At 53.1% G+C, this 13046-nt stretch overlaps 1 protein-coding gene across 1 annotated transcript in view; it reads left to right on the top strand.

Annotated features, from left to right (window-relative positions):
* FCGBP (Fc gamma binding protein) overlaps nucleotides 1-12839 on the top strand; it is a 34432-nt gene extending 21593 nt beyond the window's left edge. The window contains exons 12-20 of the mRNA XM_081119044.1: nucleotides 563-1136; nucleotides 1522-2138; nucleotides 2543-3086; nucleotides 3921-4492; nucleotides 4730-5303; nucleotides 6322-6521; nucleotides 10131-10511; nucleotides 12283-12560; nucleotides 12669-12839. Coding sequence (XP_080975170.1) covers nucleotides 563-1136; nucleotides 1522-2138; nucleotides 2543-3086; nucleotides 3921-4492; nucleotides 4730-5303; nucleotides 6322-6521; nucleotides 10131-10511; nucleotides 12283-12560; nucleotides 12669-12678 — 3750 coding nt within the window. The 3' untranslated portion in view covers nucleotides 12679-12839. The remainder of the gene's footprint in view (nucleotides 1-562; nucleotides 1137-1521; nucleotides 2139-2542; nucleotides 3087-3920; nucleotides 4493-4729; nucleotides 5304-6321; nucleotides 6522-10130; nucleotides 10512-12282; nucleotides 12561-12668) is intronic.
* The last annotated feature ends 207 nt before the right edge of the window (nucleotides 12840-13046 follow it).

Consider the following 13046-nt stretch of genomic DNA (forward strand, 5'->3'; position numbering starts at 1 on the left):
CTAGAGAGAGAAATGGGCCGCCCTTCCTGCTCAGGGTAATGGAGATGCAGATTATTGGCAGCTCACAGGAGGAGAGTAAGGTGTGGAAAAGGTAGGCACTCAACCAATGATGGTGAGTGGAAGAGATTCCCAGATACACAGGGGTGCCCAGGGAATGGGGAAGGAGGGAGCGAGTGGGTGAGAGAACCAGAGAAAGACCCAGAGAGAAGGACCAGATAGAGACCCAGAGAGAGTACACACACACACACACACACACACAGAGAAATCCAGAAAGAGAGATAGATCTAGATGTAGAGAGAGGGAGAGACAATATGGAAAGGAAAAGAGGGAGATGGAGATCAAGAGAGAGACCCAGAAAAAGTAGCAGAGGTAGGTTTCGTTCCCCAGGGCCTGGACTACAGCAGATGTCCATAATGTTTGTCAAATGACTATACGACATCAGTTGTGAGGAAGGCCTTGGCAGCTCCCAGCCACAGCAGGCCGAGGGAGGGAGGCAGAAGCCAGGCTGGGCCTCCACACCTCAAGTGACCTCTCTTTGCCTCCCGACCCCCCTTTCTCCCAGGTGAATGGTGTACTGACAGCGTTGCCCATCTCTGTGGCCGGCGGGCGGCTTTCAGTGATTCAGGGAGTATCAAAAGCAATGCTGACAGCTGACTTCGGGCTGCGGGTCAACTATGACTGGGATTGGCTGGTGGAGGTGATGCTGCCCAGTAGCTACCATGGCGCAGTGTGTGGGCTCTGTGGGAACATGGACCTCGACCCCAACAACGACCTTACCTTCCCTAACCTCACACTGGCTCCCTCAATACCCGTCTGGGGTGGCAGCTGGCGAGCCCCAGGCTCGGACCCACTGTGCTGGGATGAATGTCAGGGGTCCTGCCCAAAGTGCCCTGAGGACCAGCTGGAGGAGTACAAGGGCCCTGGGTTCTGTGGACCCCTGGACCCTAATTTAGGAGGCCCCTTTGCTGCCTGCCATGCCCATATACCACCTGAAAGCTTCTTCAAGGGCTGCGTTCTGGATGTCTGCCTGGGCAGTGGAGCCCGTAACATACTTTGCCAGGCTCTGGCTAGCTATGTTGCTGCCTGCCAGGCCGCTGGCATCGTCATCAAGGACTGGAGGGCACAGGCCTGCTGTGGTGAGTGTTGGGGTGAACAGGGCAGGACTTGGGGGTGGGGGTTCTGTCTCTGCAGGGCTGGTTTGGTTTCACTCCAGTCCTTCTGGGTCATTTTGTTTCTTTCTCTTTATGTCTCTGTCTTTGTTTTTGTCTCTTGGTGCTTGTTTCTGTGTCTTCCTATGATTGTCTCTCTGTCTCTCTATTTCTCATTCTCTCTCCTGTCTCTGTTTCTGTCTTTGTTTCTCTGTGTGTGTGTGTCTCTCTGTGTCTCTTGCTCTGTCTCTCTTGGTCTCTCTGTCTGTCTCTCTTTGTCTCTATCTCTGACTCCTCCCATCGTCTCCTCAGATCCCACCCTCTGACACCATTCTCTCTCTTTCTCTCCCTCCACTCTTTAATCCACCTGCAGAGATCTCCTGCCCCAGCAACAGCCACTACGAGCTCTGTGGCCCACGGTGCCCTGCCACCTGCCCATCCCCTGCACCCTCCAACATCTCAGCCCTATGTGAGGGCCCCTGCACCGAGGGTTGCCAGTGTAACCCAGGCTTTGTGTTGAGCGTAGACCGCTGTGTTCCTCTGGATGGTGGCTGTGGCTGCTGGGCCAACAACACCTACCATGAGGCAGGCAGTGAGTTTTGGGCTGGTACCACCTGCTCCCAGAGGTGCCACTGCGGACCTGAGGGTGGCTCGCTGGTCTGCAAGCCTGCCAAGTGTGGGCTTGGTGAAGTGTGTGCCCTGCTGCCCTCAGGCCAGTATGGCTGCTATCCTGTTAGTACGGCTGAGTGTCAGGCCTGGGGTGATCCCCATTACATCACCCTGGATGGGCACCAATTCGACTTCCAAGGTACCTGTGAGTACCTGTTGAGTGCACCCTGCCCTGCACCACCTGCGGGGGTTGAGAACTTCACCGTCACTGTAGTCAATGAACACCGGGGCAGCCAGGCCGTCAGCTACACCCGAAGCGTCACCCTGCATATCTACGATCACAAGCTGACCCTCAGTGCCCAATGGCCGCGACAACTGCTGGTGAGGAATCTGTGGACCAGACAGGAGCATGTATACCAGCCTTGAAGTTGCCTGGGAGTTAGTGGGCTGCCATTCCCCTGATTACCTGTCACAGGTTAGCGGGGGCATGATGGAAGGTTCAGAGTATAGGCCTTGGAGCCAGATGGCTTGGAGCAGTGGCTTCCCCACCTCTGAGCTTTCATTTATTCCTCTAAGAAAAGTATCTGCTGCAGAGGGTAGTGTGAGGAGCCAGTGACATCGTGACTAAAGATTATTATTATTATTATTAAAAAGGAGGGAGGTCATGTGCTCACGGTTCCAATGCCCCCCCCCCCCCACACACACACACCCGGGAGGTGGCGAAGACAGGATTCGAACCTGTGTCCTGGCCATTCACCACCTCCACCCCCACCCCACGCCCGCAGGTGGACAGCACGCTCGCGGCGCTGCCCTTGCAGCTGGACTCGCGCCTGTATGCGCACCTGAGCGGCCCCGACGTGGTGGTGACCGCGGCCAACGGGCTCTCCCTGGCTTTCGACGGGAACAGCAACGTGCGCCTGCGCGTGCCGGCGTCGTACGCGGGCGCCCTTTGTGGCCTGTGTGGGAACTACAACCGGGACCCCGACGACGACCTGAAGGCGGTGGACGGGAATCCGGGCCGCTGGCAGGTGGGCGGTGAGGAGGGCTGCGGGCAGTGCGAGACCCCGCCGTGCCCCGCGCCCTGCACGCCAGAGGAGCAGAAGCACTTCGCTGGCCCGGACGCCTGCGGCGTGATCTCGGCCCCGGACGGACCGCTGGCACCCTGTCACCGCCTCTTGCCGCCCGAGCAGTACTTCCAGACCTGCTTGCTGGACGCCTGCCAGGTTCAGGGCCATCCCGGAGGCCTCTGCCCTGCCGTGGCCGCCTATGTGGCAGCTTGCCAGGCCGCTGGGGCCCAGCTCGGCGAGTGGAGGCGGCCGGACTTCTGTCGTGAGTACTCATCCATGCGTGGGCCGCAGAGTAGGGTTCTCCCCGCCTGCACCCTTCACAGAGCTCTAAGACAGGAACCTTCTCCAACATGGGGCTTAGACACCACCCTGACTCCCCTGAGCCAGGTATCTCCTGTCAAAGAAACATCTTGGCATTCACGCACTAAGTACACCAGGTCACATACGGCAATGGGAGAGGCTCTGATACACCTGGTCAGAAAACCTGGGTCCAGTAGACTCTCAGGGAGCATGCGCTCAGATATCTTAGCCAGATAAAGTGGGTTGGCTGACCCTGTCAGAGCCACACAGCAAGATACTCCTGGTCAAGTAGATTCTCTCAGGTACCCCAGTTCAGAGAGACCTAGAAAGTTACACCTGGTCAGATGCCCCTGGACTGTTTCAGACACCGAAATACATAGGAATTGGTCCCATAACATCAGACAGGGACTTTGGTTAGAGACACTGGGCAGATACACCAGGTAGAATCATGACTCTGACATAGCCCTAGGCAGATAGGTACAGATGGATTCATACCCCAAGATACATCTGGCCCCACACCCCAGTCAGATTCACACCCTGAATACCCACAGCTGGTTTAGACCTGCATAGATACACATGGTCAAATTGATCAGGTTGACACACAACCTGGTCAGAGAGACCTGGTCTGCAGAGCCCCAGACTGAATTTCCAAGTTAGATGTGCTAGATCTGATACCCGCTCAGATCCCCGGAGAGATTCACTCATGAAATATGCTCAGGCAGAGCACACAGATCCACCTGGGCAGGTTCCTTCACTCTGCACCTCCCCCCGGCTCATTCCCCTCTTGTCCCCACAGCACTCCAGTGTCCTGCGCACAGCCACTACAAGCTCTGTGGTGACTCCTGTCCTGTGAGCTGCCCCAGCCTCTTGGCTCCTGAGGGCTGTAAGCCAGCCTGCCGCGAGGGCTGCGTCTGCGATGCCGGCTTTGTGCTCAGTGGTGACACCTGTGTGCCCTTGGGCCAGTGTGGCTGCCTCCATGAGGGCCGCTACTACCCACTGGGCGAGTCCTTCTACCCAGGCCCTGAGTGCGAGCGGCACTGCGAGTGTGGGCCCAATGGTCAAGTCACCTGCCAGGAGGGCAAAGCCTGCCAGCCCCATGAAGAGTGCCAGATAAAGGACGGTATCCAGGCCTGTCACCCTATAGGCTGTGGTCACTGCGTGGTCAGTGGGGGCATCCACTATAGTACCCTTGATGGACGTGTCTATGATCTGCATGGCACCTGTTCCTACGTCTTGGTCCAAGTCTGCCACTCACAGCTTGAGGAAAAGGACTTTGTCATTGTGCTTGAGAAGGATGTGGCTGGAGATCCCCTGCGCCTGCTGGTTACTGTGGCTGACCAGGTTGTGAGCCTGGCTCGGGGCCCGCAGGTAAGTGGACATGGCCTTGCCCTGGGGGTCTGAAAGGGACATGGCTCTGTCCTAGGGACTCTGAGGGGACACGACCTTGCCCTGGGAAGTCTGTGGGAGACATGCTCCACTCTAGGGGACATGACCTCACCCCAGAGGGACTGAGAAGGACAGGACACAGCTCCACCCTGGGAGTCTAGGGGGACTGCCTTATCTGTGGTTCTGTGAGTCCCTGACCCACCTGACCCTTCCACCCAGGTCACTGTGGACGGCGAGGCTGTGGCCCTGCCTGTGGCTGTGGGCTATGTACAGGTGACCGCTGAGGGCCGGAACATGATTCTGCAGACAACCAAGGGGCTACGGCTTCTCTTTGATGGTGATGCCTACATCCTCATATCCACCCCCAGCTCCTACCATGGCCGTCTCTGTGGCCTCTGTGGGAACTTCAATGGCAACTGGAGTGACGACTTTGTTCTGCCCAGTGGCACTGTGGCCCCCAGCGTGGATGCCTTTGGAGCTGCGTGGCGGGCACCCAGCTCCTCCCAGGGCTGTGGCGAGGGTTTTGGGCCCCAGGGCTGGCCCGTGTGCTCAGCGGAGCAGACAGCGCCCTATGAGAGCATCAAGGCCTGTGGGCAGCTCCGGGACCCCAATGGCCCCTTCGCAGCCTGTCACGCGTTTCTGAGCCCCTCTGAGTACTTCCGCCAGTGCGTGTTTGACCTGTGTGCCCATAAGGGCAACAGCACCTTCCTCTGCCGTAGCCTGACTGCCTACACAGCGGCCTGCCAGGCGGCCGGCAAGGCCGTGAAGCCCTGGAGGACAGAGAGCTTCTGCCGTGAGTGCCCTAGGCACCCCCAGAGGGCTCCAGACCTGGCTTGGGGATGCCCCCTGATCTGCTCCCAGTCCTGTCTGCTTCTTAGGAGCAGTCAGTCCCTCGCTGTCAAAGGACCCCTGCCCTAGCTTCTCCCACAGCACACCCTGCTGGCTTCCCTCTGGCCCACGCACTGACGGGCCCTGCTCAGACTCCCTTCAGAATCCCACTCTCCGAAACCTCAGACACAGTTCCTCCTTAGGGCTCATCCTGGACCCTTTCTGTGGTGACCTGAGAGGGTAGATTGGCAGGCCTTTAGTACACACAATAAAGCCTGAGTCTGTGACTCACCCAGACCCGCAGTATCCCCTCACATCCCCCAGGACAAAGCTGCAGCTCCCTCAGATCCCCAGGGCTCTACCTCTCAGATCCCCCCAGTCAGGGGGTATCAGTTTCCTTCAAAGCCCCAGGACAGAGCCTTGTCCCCTCCCACTCTCTAGGACAAGTCAGTGGCCCCTCATTCCCCCATGGCAGGGCTCCTTCATTCTCCTCAGGGCCACTATCCACCTCGGCCACCTTAGGTTTGTCTTCAGCACTGAGCATAGACACTGTCTCTAGCCCTGACCTCTCTCCTAACTGCTAGTCTCGTGTCCAATGGCCTCCTGGACACTTCCCCCTGGGTGTCCTTAGGGCCCTGCACACCTGCTGTGTTCCCATACGACATCAGCATTTCACCCCAAACTTCACCCTACTATCCCCAACCCTGGTCCTCATCAGGGCAGCCATACCACCCGCCAGTTGCTCAGCTGGAGCCCAGGCCCCACCCTGGGTGCTTCCCTCCGTCTTCAGCTCCCCGTTTTTTACCCTGACCCTCGCCCTGACCACTCTGTCTACTTTCCCAGTGCAGTCCTGATCACACTGGGCCGACACTATTTATCCCACTGATGTGAACTCCAGAGCAGGGCCTGGGGCTGTCTTCGTCACTTGTGTCCCCAGGGCTGGCTGTGCAGGTATGACCCCAGTCTGCCTTCTCTCTCTGCAGCACTCCAGTGCCCCGCCCACAGCCACTACTCCATCTGCACGTACTCCTGCCAGGGCTCCTGTGCAGCCCTCTCCGGCCTCACGGGCTGTACCTCCCTCTGCTTTGAGGGCTGTGAGTGTGATGACCGCTTCCTGCTCTCTCAAGGCATCTGCATCCCTGTCCAGCACTGTGGCTGCACCCATGAAGGCCGATACTTGCCTGTGAGTGTGGGCTTGAGGTGGGCAGGGAGGGTGGAGGGGCTTGAGGGAGACTCAGAACTTCTGTGTTGACCCCGCTCAAGGATGGAGACAGAGAAGCCACCCATATTTCCTAGCTGTGTGACTCAGTGCTGGTGACCTCCCTGTATTAGTTTCCTGTGGCTGCTGTGACAAATGACCATAAACTTGGTGGCTTAAAACAAGAGAAATTTATTCTCCCACAGTTCCAGAGGCCATAAATCAGAAAGCAGATCACTGGGTCAAAATCAAGGTGACCTCAGGGCAGCACTCTCTCCAGAGGCTCTAGAGGAGAAGCCGTTCCTTGCCTCTCCCAGCTTTTGGTGGCTGCAGGCATTCCTTGGTTTATGGTCACATCACTGCAGTTTCTGCTTCTGTATCATATTCCCCTTCCTCTTCTGTGTGTGACCTAAAAATTCTCTCTGCCTCACTCTTAGGAAGATACACATGATTGCATTTAACGCCCAGCCAGGTAATCCAGGGTAATCTCTCCATCTCAAGATCCTTAATTTTAATCACATCTGCAAACACCCTTTTCCCATATAAGGTAACATCTCCTGGTTCCAGGCATTAGGACTTGATATCTTTGGGGGACTGCTATTCACCTACTACAGTCCCCCCCCTGAGCCTCAATTTTTCATCTGTAAAATGGGGTTTATCATCATCCTTGCACCATAGGTGTCTGGGGATTGGGTACAATTGCACATGAAAGGCAACCACTGAGCACTGGACCTTGCCCTTCATGCTCAGTAAAATTTACAACAGCACAGCAGGTCGTATAGCTAAAAACAGTTTAAGTTAGCTAAAACCAGTATAGCTAAAAACAGTTTGAGTTGAAAGTTAATTTATTTTTGTTATAGTTGGTTTATTATTCATGTGTTTTGAGCTCTTCCTCTTGTTACCGGACTATTTCCACATCTGGAGCTGGCCCTGCCCCGGCAAGGTCTGGGACCTTTTGCATGTCAGACAACTTCCAGGTTCTTGACTCGTGCAGGAAAAAATTCAAGATGCAAGTTCAGGTGAAAGGGAAAGTGAGTTTATTAAAGCTTAGGACAGCGAAGCAAAAGAAGAGCCCTTGGAGACAGGACCAGGGGGTAAACCCAGGATGAGCTGCCACTGCCCACTGCTCCCCTGGTTGCAAGTCTCATTGGAGCCCTTAGAGCTTAGCGTAAAGAAAGCAAAAGTATACACCTGAGGACAGGGTCTCGGGCTGCTCAAAGAAGAATGCCAGCTGGTGTTCTTTGTCCTGAGGGGTTTTATCTTTTTTCTGTAGGTGGGAATTTTAGGGTAGGTCCCAGGGGAGGATCTCAACAGAGTATTCATTAGATTTCCCATTGTGTCATTCAGTATGCTGATATATTAAAATGGGCATATAATGGGGTCTGGGGTCATTTTCTGGTCAGTTTTACTTCCATCTCGAATTAGTCTGGATCTAACTGGTTTTTGTCATCTATCTCCCTGACCGTGATGATTTAAACCATCTGCTCATAGGCATTTTCATTTTCAGTTAGAGAAGATAGGGTCTCGTGATTTATTAGCCAGCTGTTAATTGCTCAACCATTTCAGCCATTTGTTCAACCATTGGTTTCAGTTTCCTCATTCCACTTGCCAGGGAATTTTCCTAGTTTCTTACTAACCTTCCTCATTACTCTGTACCAAGTTCGTTATAGATGTTAATTCATCTAATAATCACAACATCCTATGAGACAGGTACCATTGTTATTTTCCCCATTTTATGGATGCAGAAATTGCTACAAGGAGAATTCAGCCCAAGGCTACCCATTAGCAAGTGGTGATACTAGGGTGCACCCAGCAAGCAGCCTGGGCTCACCCTCTGAGCTACTAGGCATCCTACTTCTTCAAAAGCATATTTATTAAATAAAAGAAAGGTGGGTTACCACATTCATCCTCATTCATCCCAGTTTTACTAATGGCAGAAAGGTAGACTAGAGGGTCTGGATGTGCAGGACTTCTGAGGAAGGGGATGCCAAGCTTCTGCCTCTTCAGGTCTCACCACCTACAGGAAGCCCTCCTTCAACCCCTAGGCTGGGTTAGGCACTTCTGGACTCCCACAGGCCCCTGTCCTTTTCCATACCACTCTGCCAGTGCTAAAAGATTTTTTGGGATTTGTGAGTCTGGGCTAGAGATACAAATGTGGGATCATCAGTATAGAGGTGGTATTTATTTGTTGTAGTTCATTTTTTCGTTTCTTTTAAAGTTTTCAGACTTTTATTTTTAAAGACTTCAAACTAAAGAAAAGTTGCAAGAATAGTACAAAGAACTCAACTGTCGACCTTTTGCCATGTATGCTTTATCATGCTCTCCATATAAGTGTATATGTGTATTATTTTTTCTGAACCATTTGAGAATATGTTACAGACACGGTGCCCTTTAAATACTTTAGCACGGATTTCCTAAGAATAAGGAAATTCATTTAATACAACCACAGTACAATTCAAAGTCAGGGAATTAACACTGAGTCAATACTATCATAGAATCTGATGATTTTATTCTAATTTCACCAGTTGTCCCTATAATGTCCTCTGTACCAATTACCCACCCCCAGGGTCACGTCCAACTGAGGATCAGACACTTCTTTTTGTTTTCATGAGATTTGATGAGAATGTCAGGTAGTAAATGTAGATAGGGGGAAAAAGGTCTAAGGGCTGAGCCCTGGGCAAGGAAGTGTTAAGGATTTGGGAGGAACTTGAAAATGCAGTGAAGAAAGAGCAGCTGGTTAAGCAGAAAAAAAAACAGGAGAAAGTCCTTTCCTGGAACTGGGTTTCCAGGACCCTATGTTCTGGGCTGTGGGTGCCAGGACTCTGAAATGTCTTCTGCCCACCCCTACCTGTGTCTGTTAGCTTTTGTGGATTACAAACTACCCCAGAACTTAGTGGCTTAAAACAACTGTTCGTTTAGTTCACAATTCTGCATCCCTGCAATTTGGGTCAGGTTCACCTGGTGGTTCTTCTGTTGTTCTCTGGGCTCACTCATCATCTCTAGTCCCCCAGGGGGTCAGCTCGGGGCTGGTTTAGAGCTGCGTCAGTGGGGATTGTTGTCTCTCTTGCACGGGCTCTCTGGTCCTCTGGCAGGCCCATGCTTGTTCTCGTGGTGGCAGGGAGGAGAGAGAAAGAAGCTGTAATGTCTTTTGAGGTCTAGGCTTGAACCTGTGATAACCAAAGCATAGTCTTAAGGCCAACCTGGATCCGTGGGGAAGGGAAAAGAAACTCCATTTCTTTTCTTTTTTTCAAATATGTTTTTATTGATTTCAGAGAGAGGAATGGAGAGGGAGAGAGAGATAGAAACATGAGACAGAAACATCAACGATGAGAGTCATTGATCGGCTGCCTCCTGCACGCTCCCTGCTGGAGATCGAGCCTGCAACCCAGGCATGTGCCCTGACTGGGAATCGAACAGCGATCTCCTGGATCATAGGGTGATGCTCAACCGCTTAACCATGCCAGCTGGGCAAAAAGCTCCATTTCTTAATGGGAGTTGTTGCAAAGTGATTGGCATGGGTCCAGAAGGTTGAAGGATTGTGGTCATTGTTGCTGTCCACCACGCCACCGTAACCTGGCCCCTTTCTGTGCACAGGTGAACTCCTCCCTGCTGAGCTCAGACTGCAGTGAGCGCTGTTCCTGCTCCCCCAGCACCGGCCTGACGTGCCAGGCAACTGGCTGCCCTCTAGGCCGTATGTGCAAGGTCGAAGCTGGGGCCCGGGACTGCTGGGTCCCCTCTGGTCTCTGTTCCCTCTTTGTGGACACCAATCTCACCTCCTTCGATGGAGCCCACAGCGCTGTCAGCATCCCTGGCATCTACGAGCTCTCTTCCCGCTGCCTAGGAATACAGACCATCCCCTGGTACCGTGTGCTCGCTGATGCCCACTCCTGCCATGACAAAGCTGGAGCTGTGGTCCAGGTTCACATCTTCTTCGAGGACGGGCTGGTGACTGTCACCCAAAACAAGAGCGTGTGGGTAAGCCTGGGCACGGGGGCATGTCCCTCTGAGCTTTGTCTTCCTGTTGCAGTGCCCCGCCACTCCTGCCTGCCCAGTTGTCTTGCTTTCTGTCTTTATCCGTATCTCTACATTTTGCTCTCTGGATTTGCATTTGTCTCAACATTTCAAACTTATTCCCTCTGTTCTGGCTGAGTTCTTGAGGAGCAAAAACACACTCAAGTAACTTACTAGTTTTATTTTATTTTATTGATTTTAGAGAGAGAGAAGAAGGGGGGGGGAGAGAGAGAAACAGAGAGAACTACCCATTTTTGCTGCTCCACTTATTTAAGCATCATTTGTTGATTCTTGTACGTGCCCTGACCAGGGGTCAGAACCTCAACCTTGGCATATCTGGATGACGCTCTAACCAAATGAGCTACCTGGCCAGGGCCACTTACTAGTTTTGATGTTAGTATTAATCAAGACTCTTGGTTGCAAGTGACAGAAAACCAAATTCAAATTGCCTTGAGCAACATGAATTCATTAGCCCACATAACTAGAAAATCCAGGGAGAGAGCCTCGGGAGTGGCTAGATCCGGGTGCCCTGGCAGTATTACAGGGGAACCTCGGTTTTCAAACATGATCCGCTCAGAAAGACCGGTTGGGTTCTAAAACGTTCAAAAACTGAGGGATCAGCAGCCAACAGCTAGGCCTCAGGATCTTGCCCTCAGAGGAAGCTGCATGGCGTGTTCGACTTCTGAGGCCTGTTCGAAACCCGAAGCACACACTTCTGGGTCGTGTTCGTGAACCGAAATGTTCGCCAGCGGAGACACTGGAAACCCGAGGTGCCACTGGATCGGGATCTGTACCTTCCTCTTTTACACTTGCTGTTCCCCGAACCAGCTTCACTCTGTGACTCCTTACAGCATTCCTGCAACACAGCAGCTGTTATCGTCCTCATTTTACACAGAGGGGGAACTAGGGCCCAGGAAGGTGAAGTCATTTCCTCAAGTCACTCAGAGAACGCCTGGGAGACCCAGGCCTGAGCCCGCCAGCACCCATGCTCTTAGCCACTTTGATGGGAACAGGGCGCTGGTGGTAAGTGTGTGGGTACAAGGGACCAAGATGGATTCCAACTACAGTGCTCAGTGGGAACTTCCCCTGGACACTGTCAATTACAGGCCACTTAATCCTTCCCTCAACTCTCCTGCTTTCTCTTAGGGACCCCTCAGACCTATTGTGGTTTGCATCAAGAGTCCGTTCCAGCCCCAGTGCCCCCTCCATTCTGCCCCTTGACTTCCTGTCACTTATAACTGCCTTTTATTTGCCAAAGAGCATGGTTCTCATCACCCCAATTCCAAATTTCTGGGAGAGAGAATCTGTTTGGCCTAACAAGGCTGATGCTGACTCATAGTCTCATCACTCACGGCTCATGCGATGGAGCCCAAGACCCAAACACAGATGTCAGGCTGCACTAAAGTTCCAAGATGAGCACATCTCTATTTCCACGACCTGTTTATTGATTGCAGAGACATCCACTGGAATCTTCCAGGTCCAGTGGGGAGATACAGCCCATGCTCCACACACTTCTCCCCCACATGTTGTGTGTGTGCCTGTTTATCCATTGACCCATCTCTCCATTCATCCACTCTCCATCCCATCTCTCCATCCTCCCAGGTCTTCATTTCAGCATCTGCCCCTCTGCTTTTGCTCCTTGAATTTGTTATCTTGCTTGGGGTCTCCATCCTGGTAACATCCCAGCTCTTCTGTGGCTCTCGCCTCACTTCTGTGTACTTTCCCCCAAAACCAGGTGAACGGTCTCCAAGTCCGAGGAGAATTCCCAGCTGAAGTGTTAACATCTGTGTTTGTGAGTCGGAATCCTGATGGCTCCATGCTAGTCCACCAGAAGGCAGGGGTCCATGTACAGCTGGGCACCAATGGGCAGCTGACTGTGATGGTCAACAGTGACCATGCTGGGGTCCTTTGTGGCGCCTGTGGAAACTTTGATGGGGACCAGACCAATGATGGGCATGACTCCCAGAGAAATACAACAATAGAGCACTGGCGAGCAGAGGACTTCTCCCCATGGTGAGGATGTAGCATGGAGACCAGGGCACCTGGGTCCTCATGGGAAGAAAGTAGTTGGGGTGGGTGCTCAGTCTGTAAGAGGAAGTGCTGACTGTCGATCTCTTGCAGTCATAACTGATGCTCCGGAAATGAGGACTTCAGGACCTGATCCCCCTGGAGGCTGCAATAATTGAAGGATGCACTGCGTCACTGTGTCACTGTGTATCCCTTCCCTGCTCTCCCCCTCTGCTGAGCCACTGAGACTGTGAGAGCACTGAATAAATACTTAAGCTAAGCTGCATGCCCATGTGTCTTATTCCTGACTTCCCTGCGTGCACAGTAGGGGTCAGATGCCTGGGGGATCTGCACATGATGAATATTTCTTGGGGGGTGAGAGGATGGATGGATGGGTGGTGACATCGAGGGGGGTGGATTGGGAGAGGAATGAGTGGGGAATGGGGAGATGGGGAACTGTATGATTAGAAGAATGGGTGGATAAAAAGAAAA

This window comes from Miniopterus schreibersii (assembly GCF_964146895.1).
Source record: "Miniopterus schreibersii genome assembly, chromosome: 18".
Taxonomy (NCBI): domain Eukaryota; kingdom Metazoa; phylum Chordata; class Mammalia; order Chiroptera; family Miniopteridae; genus Miniopterus; species Miniopterus schreibersii.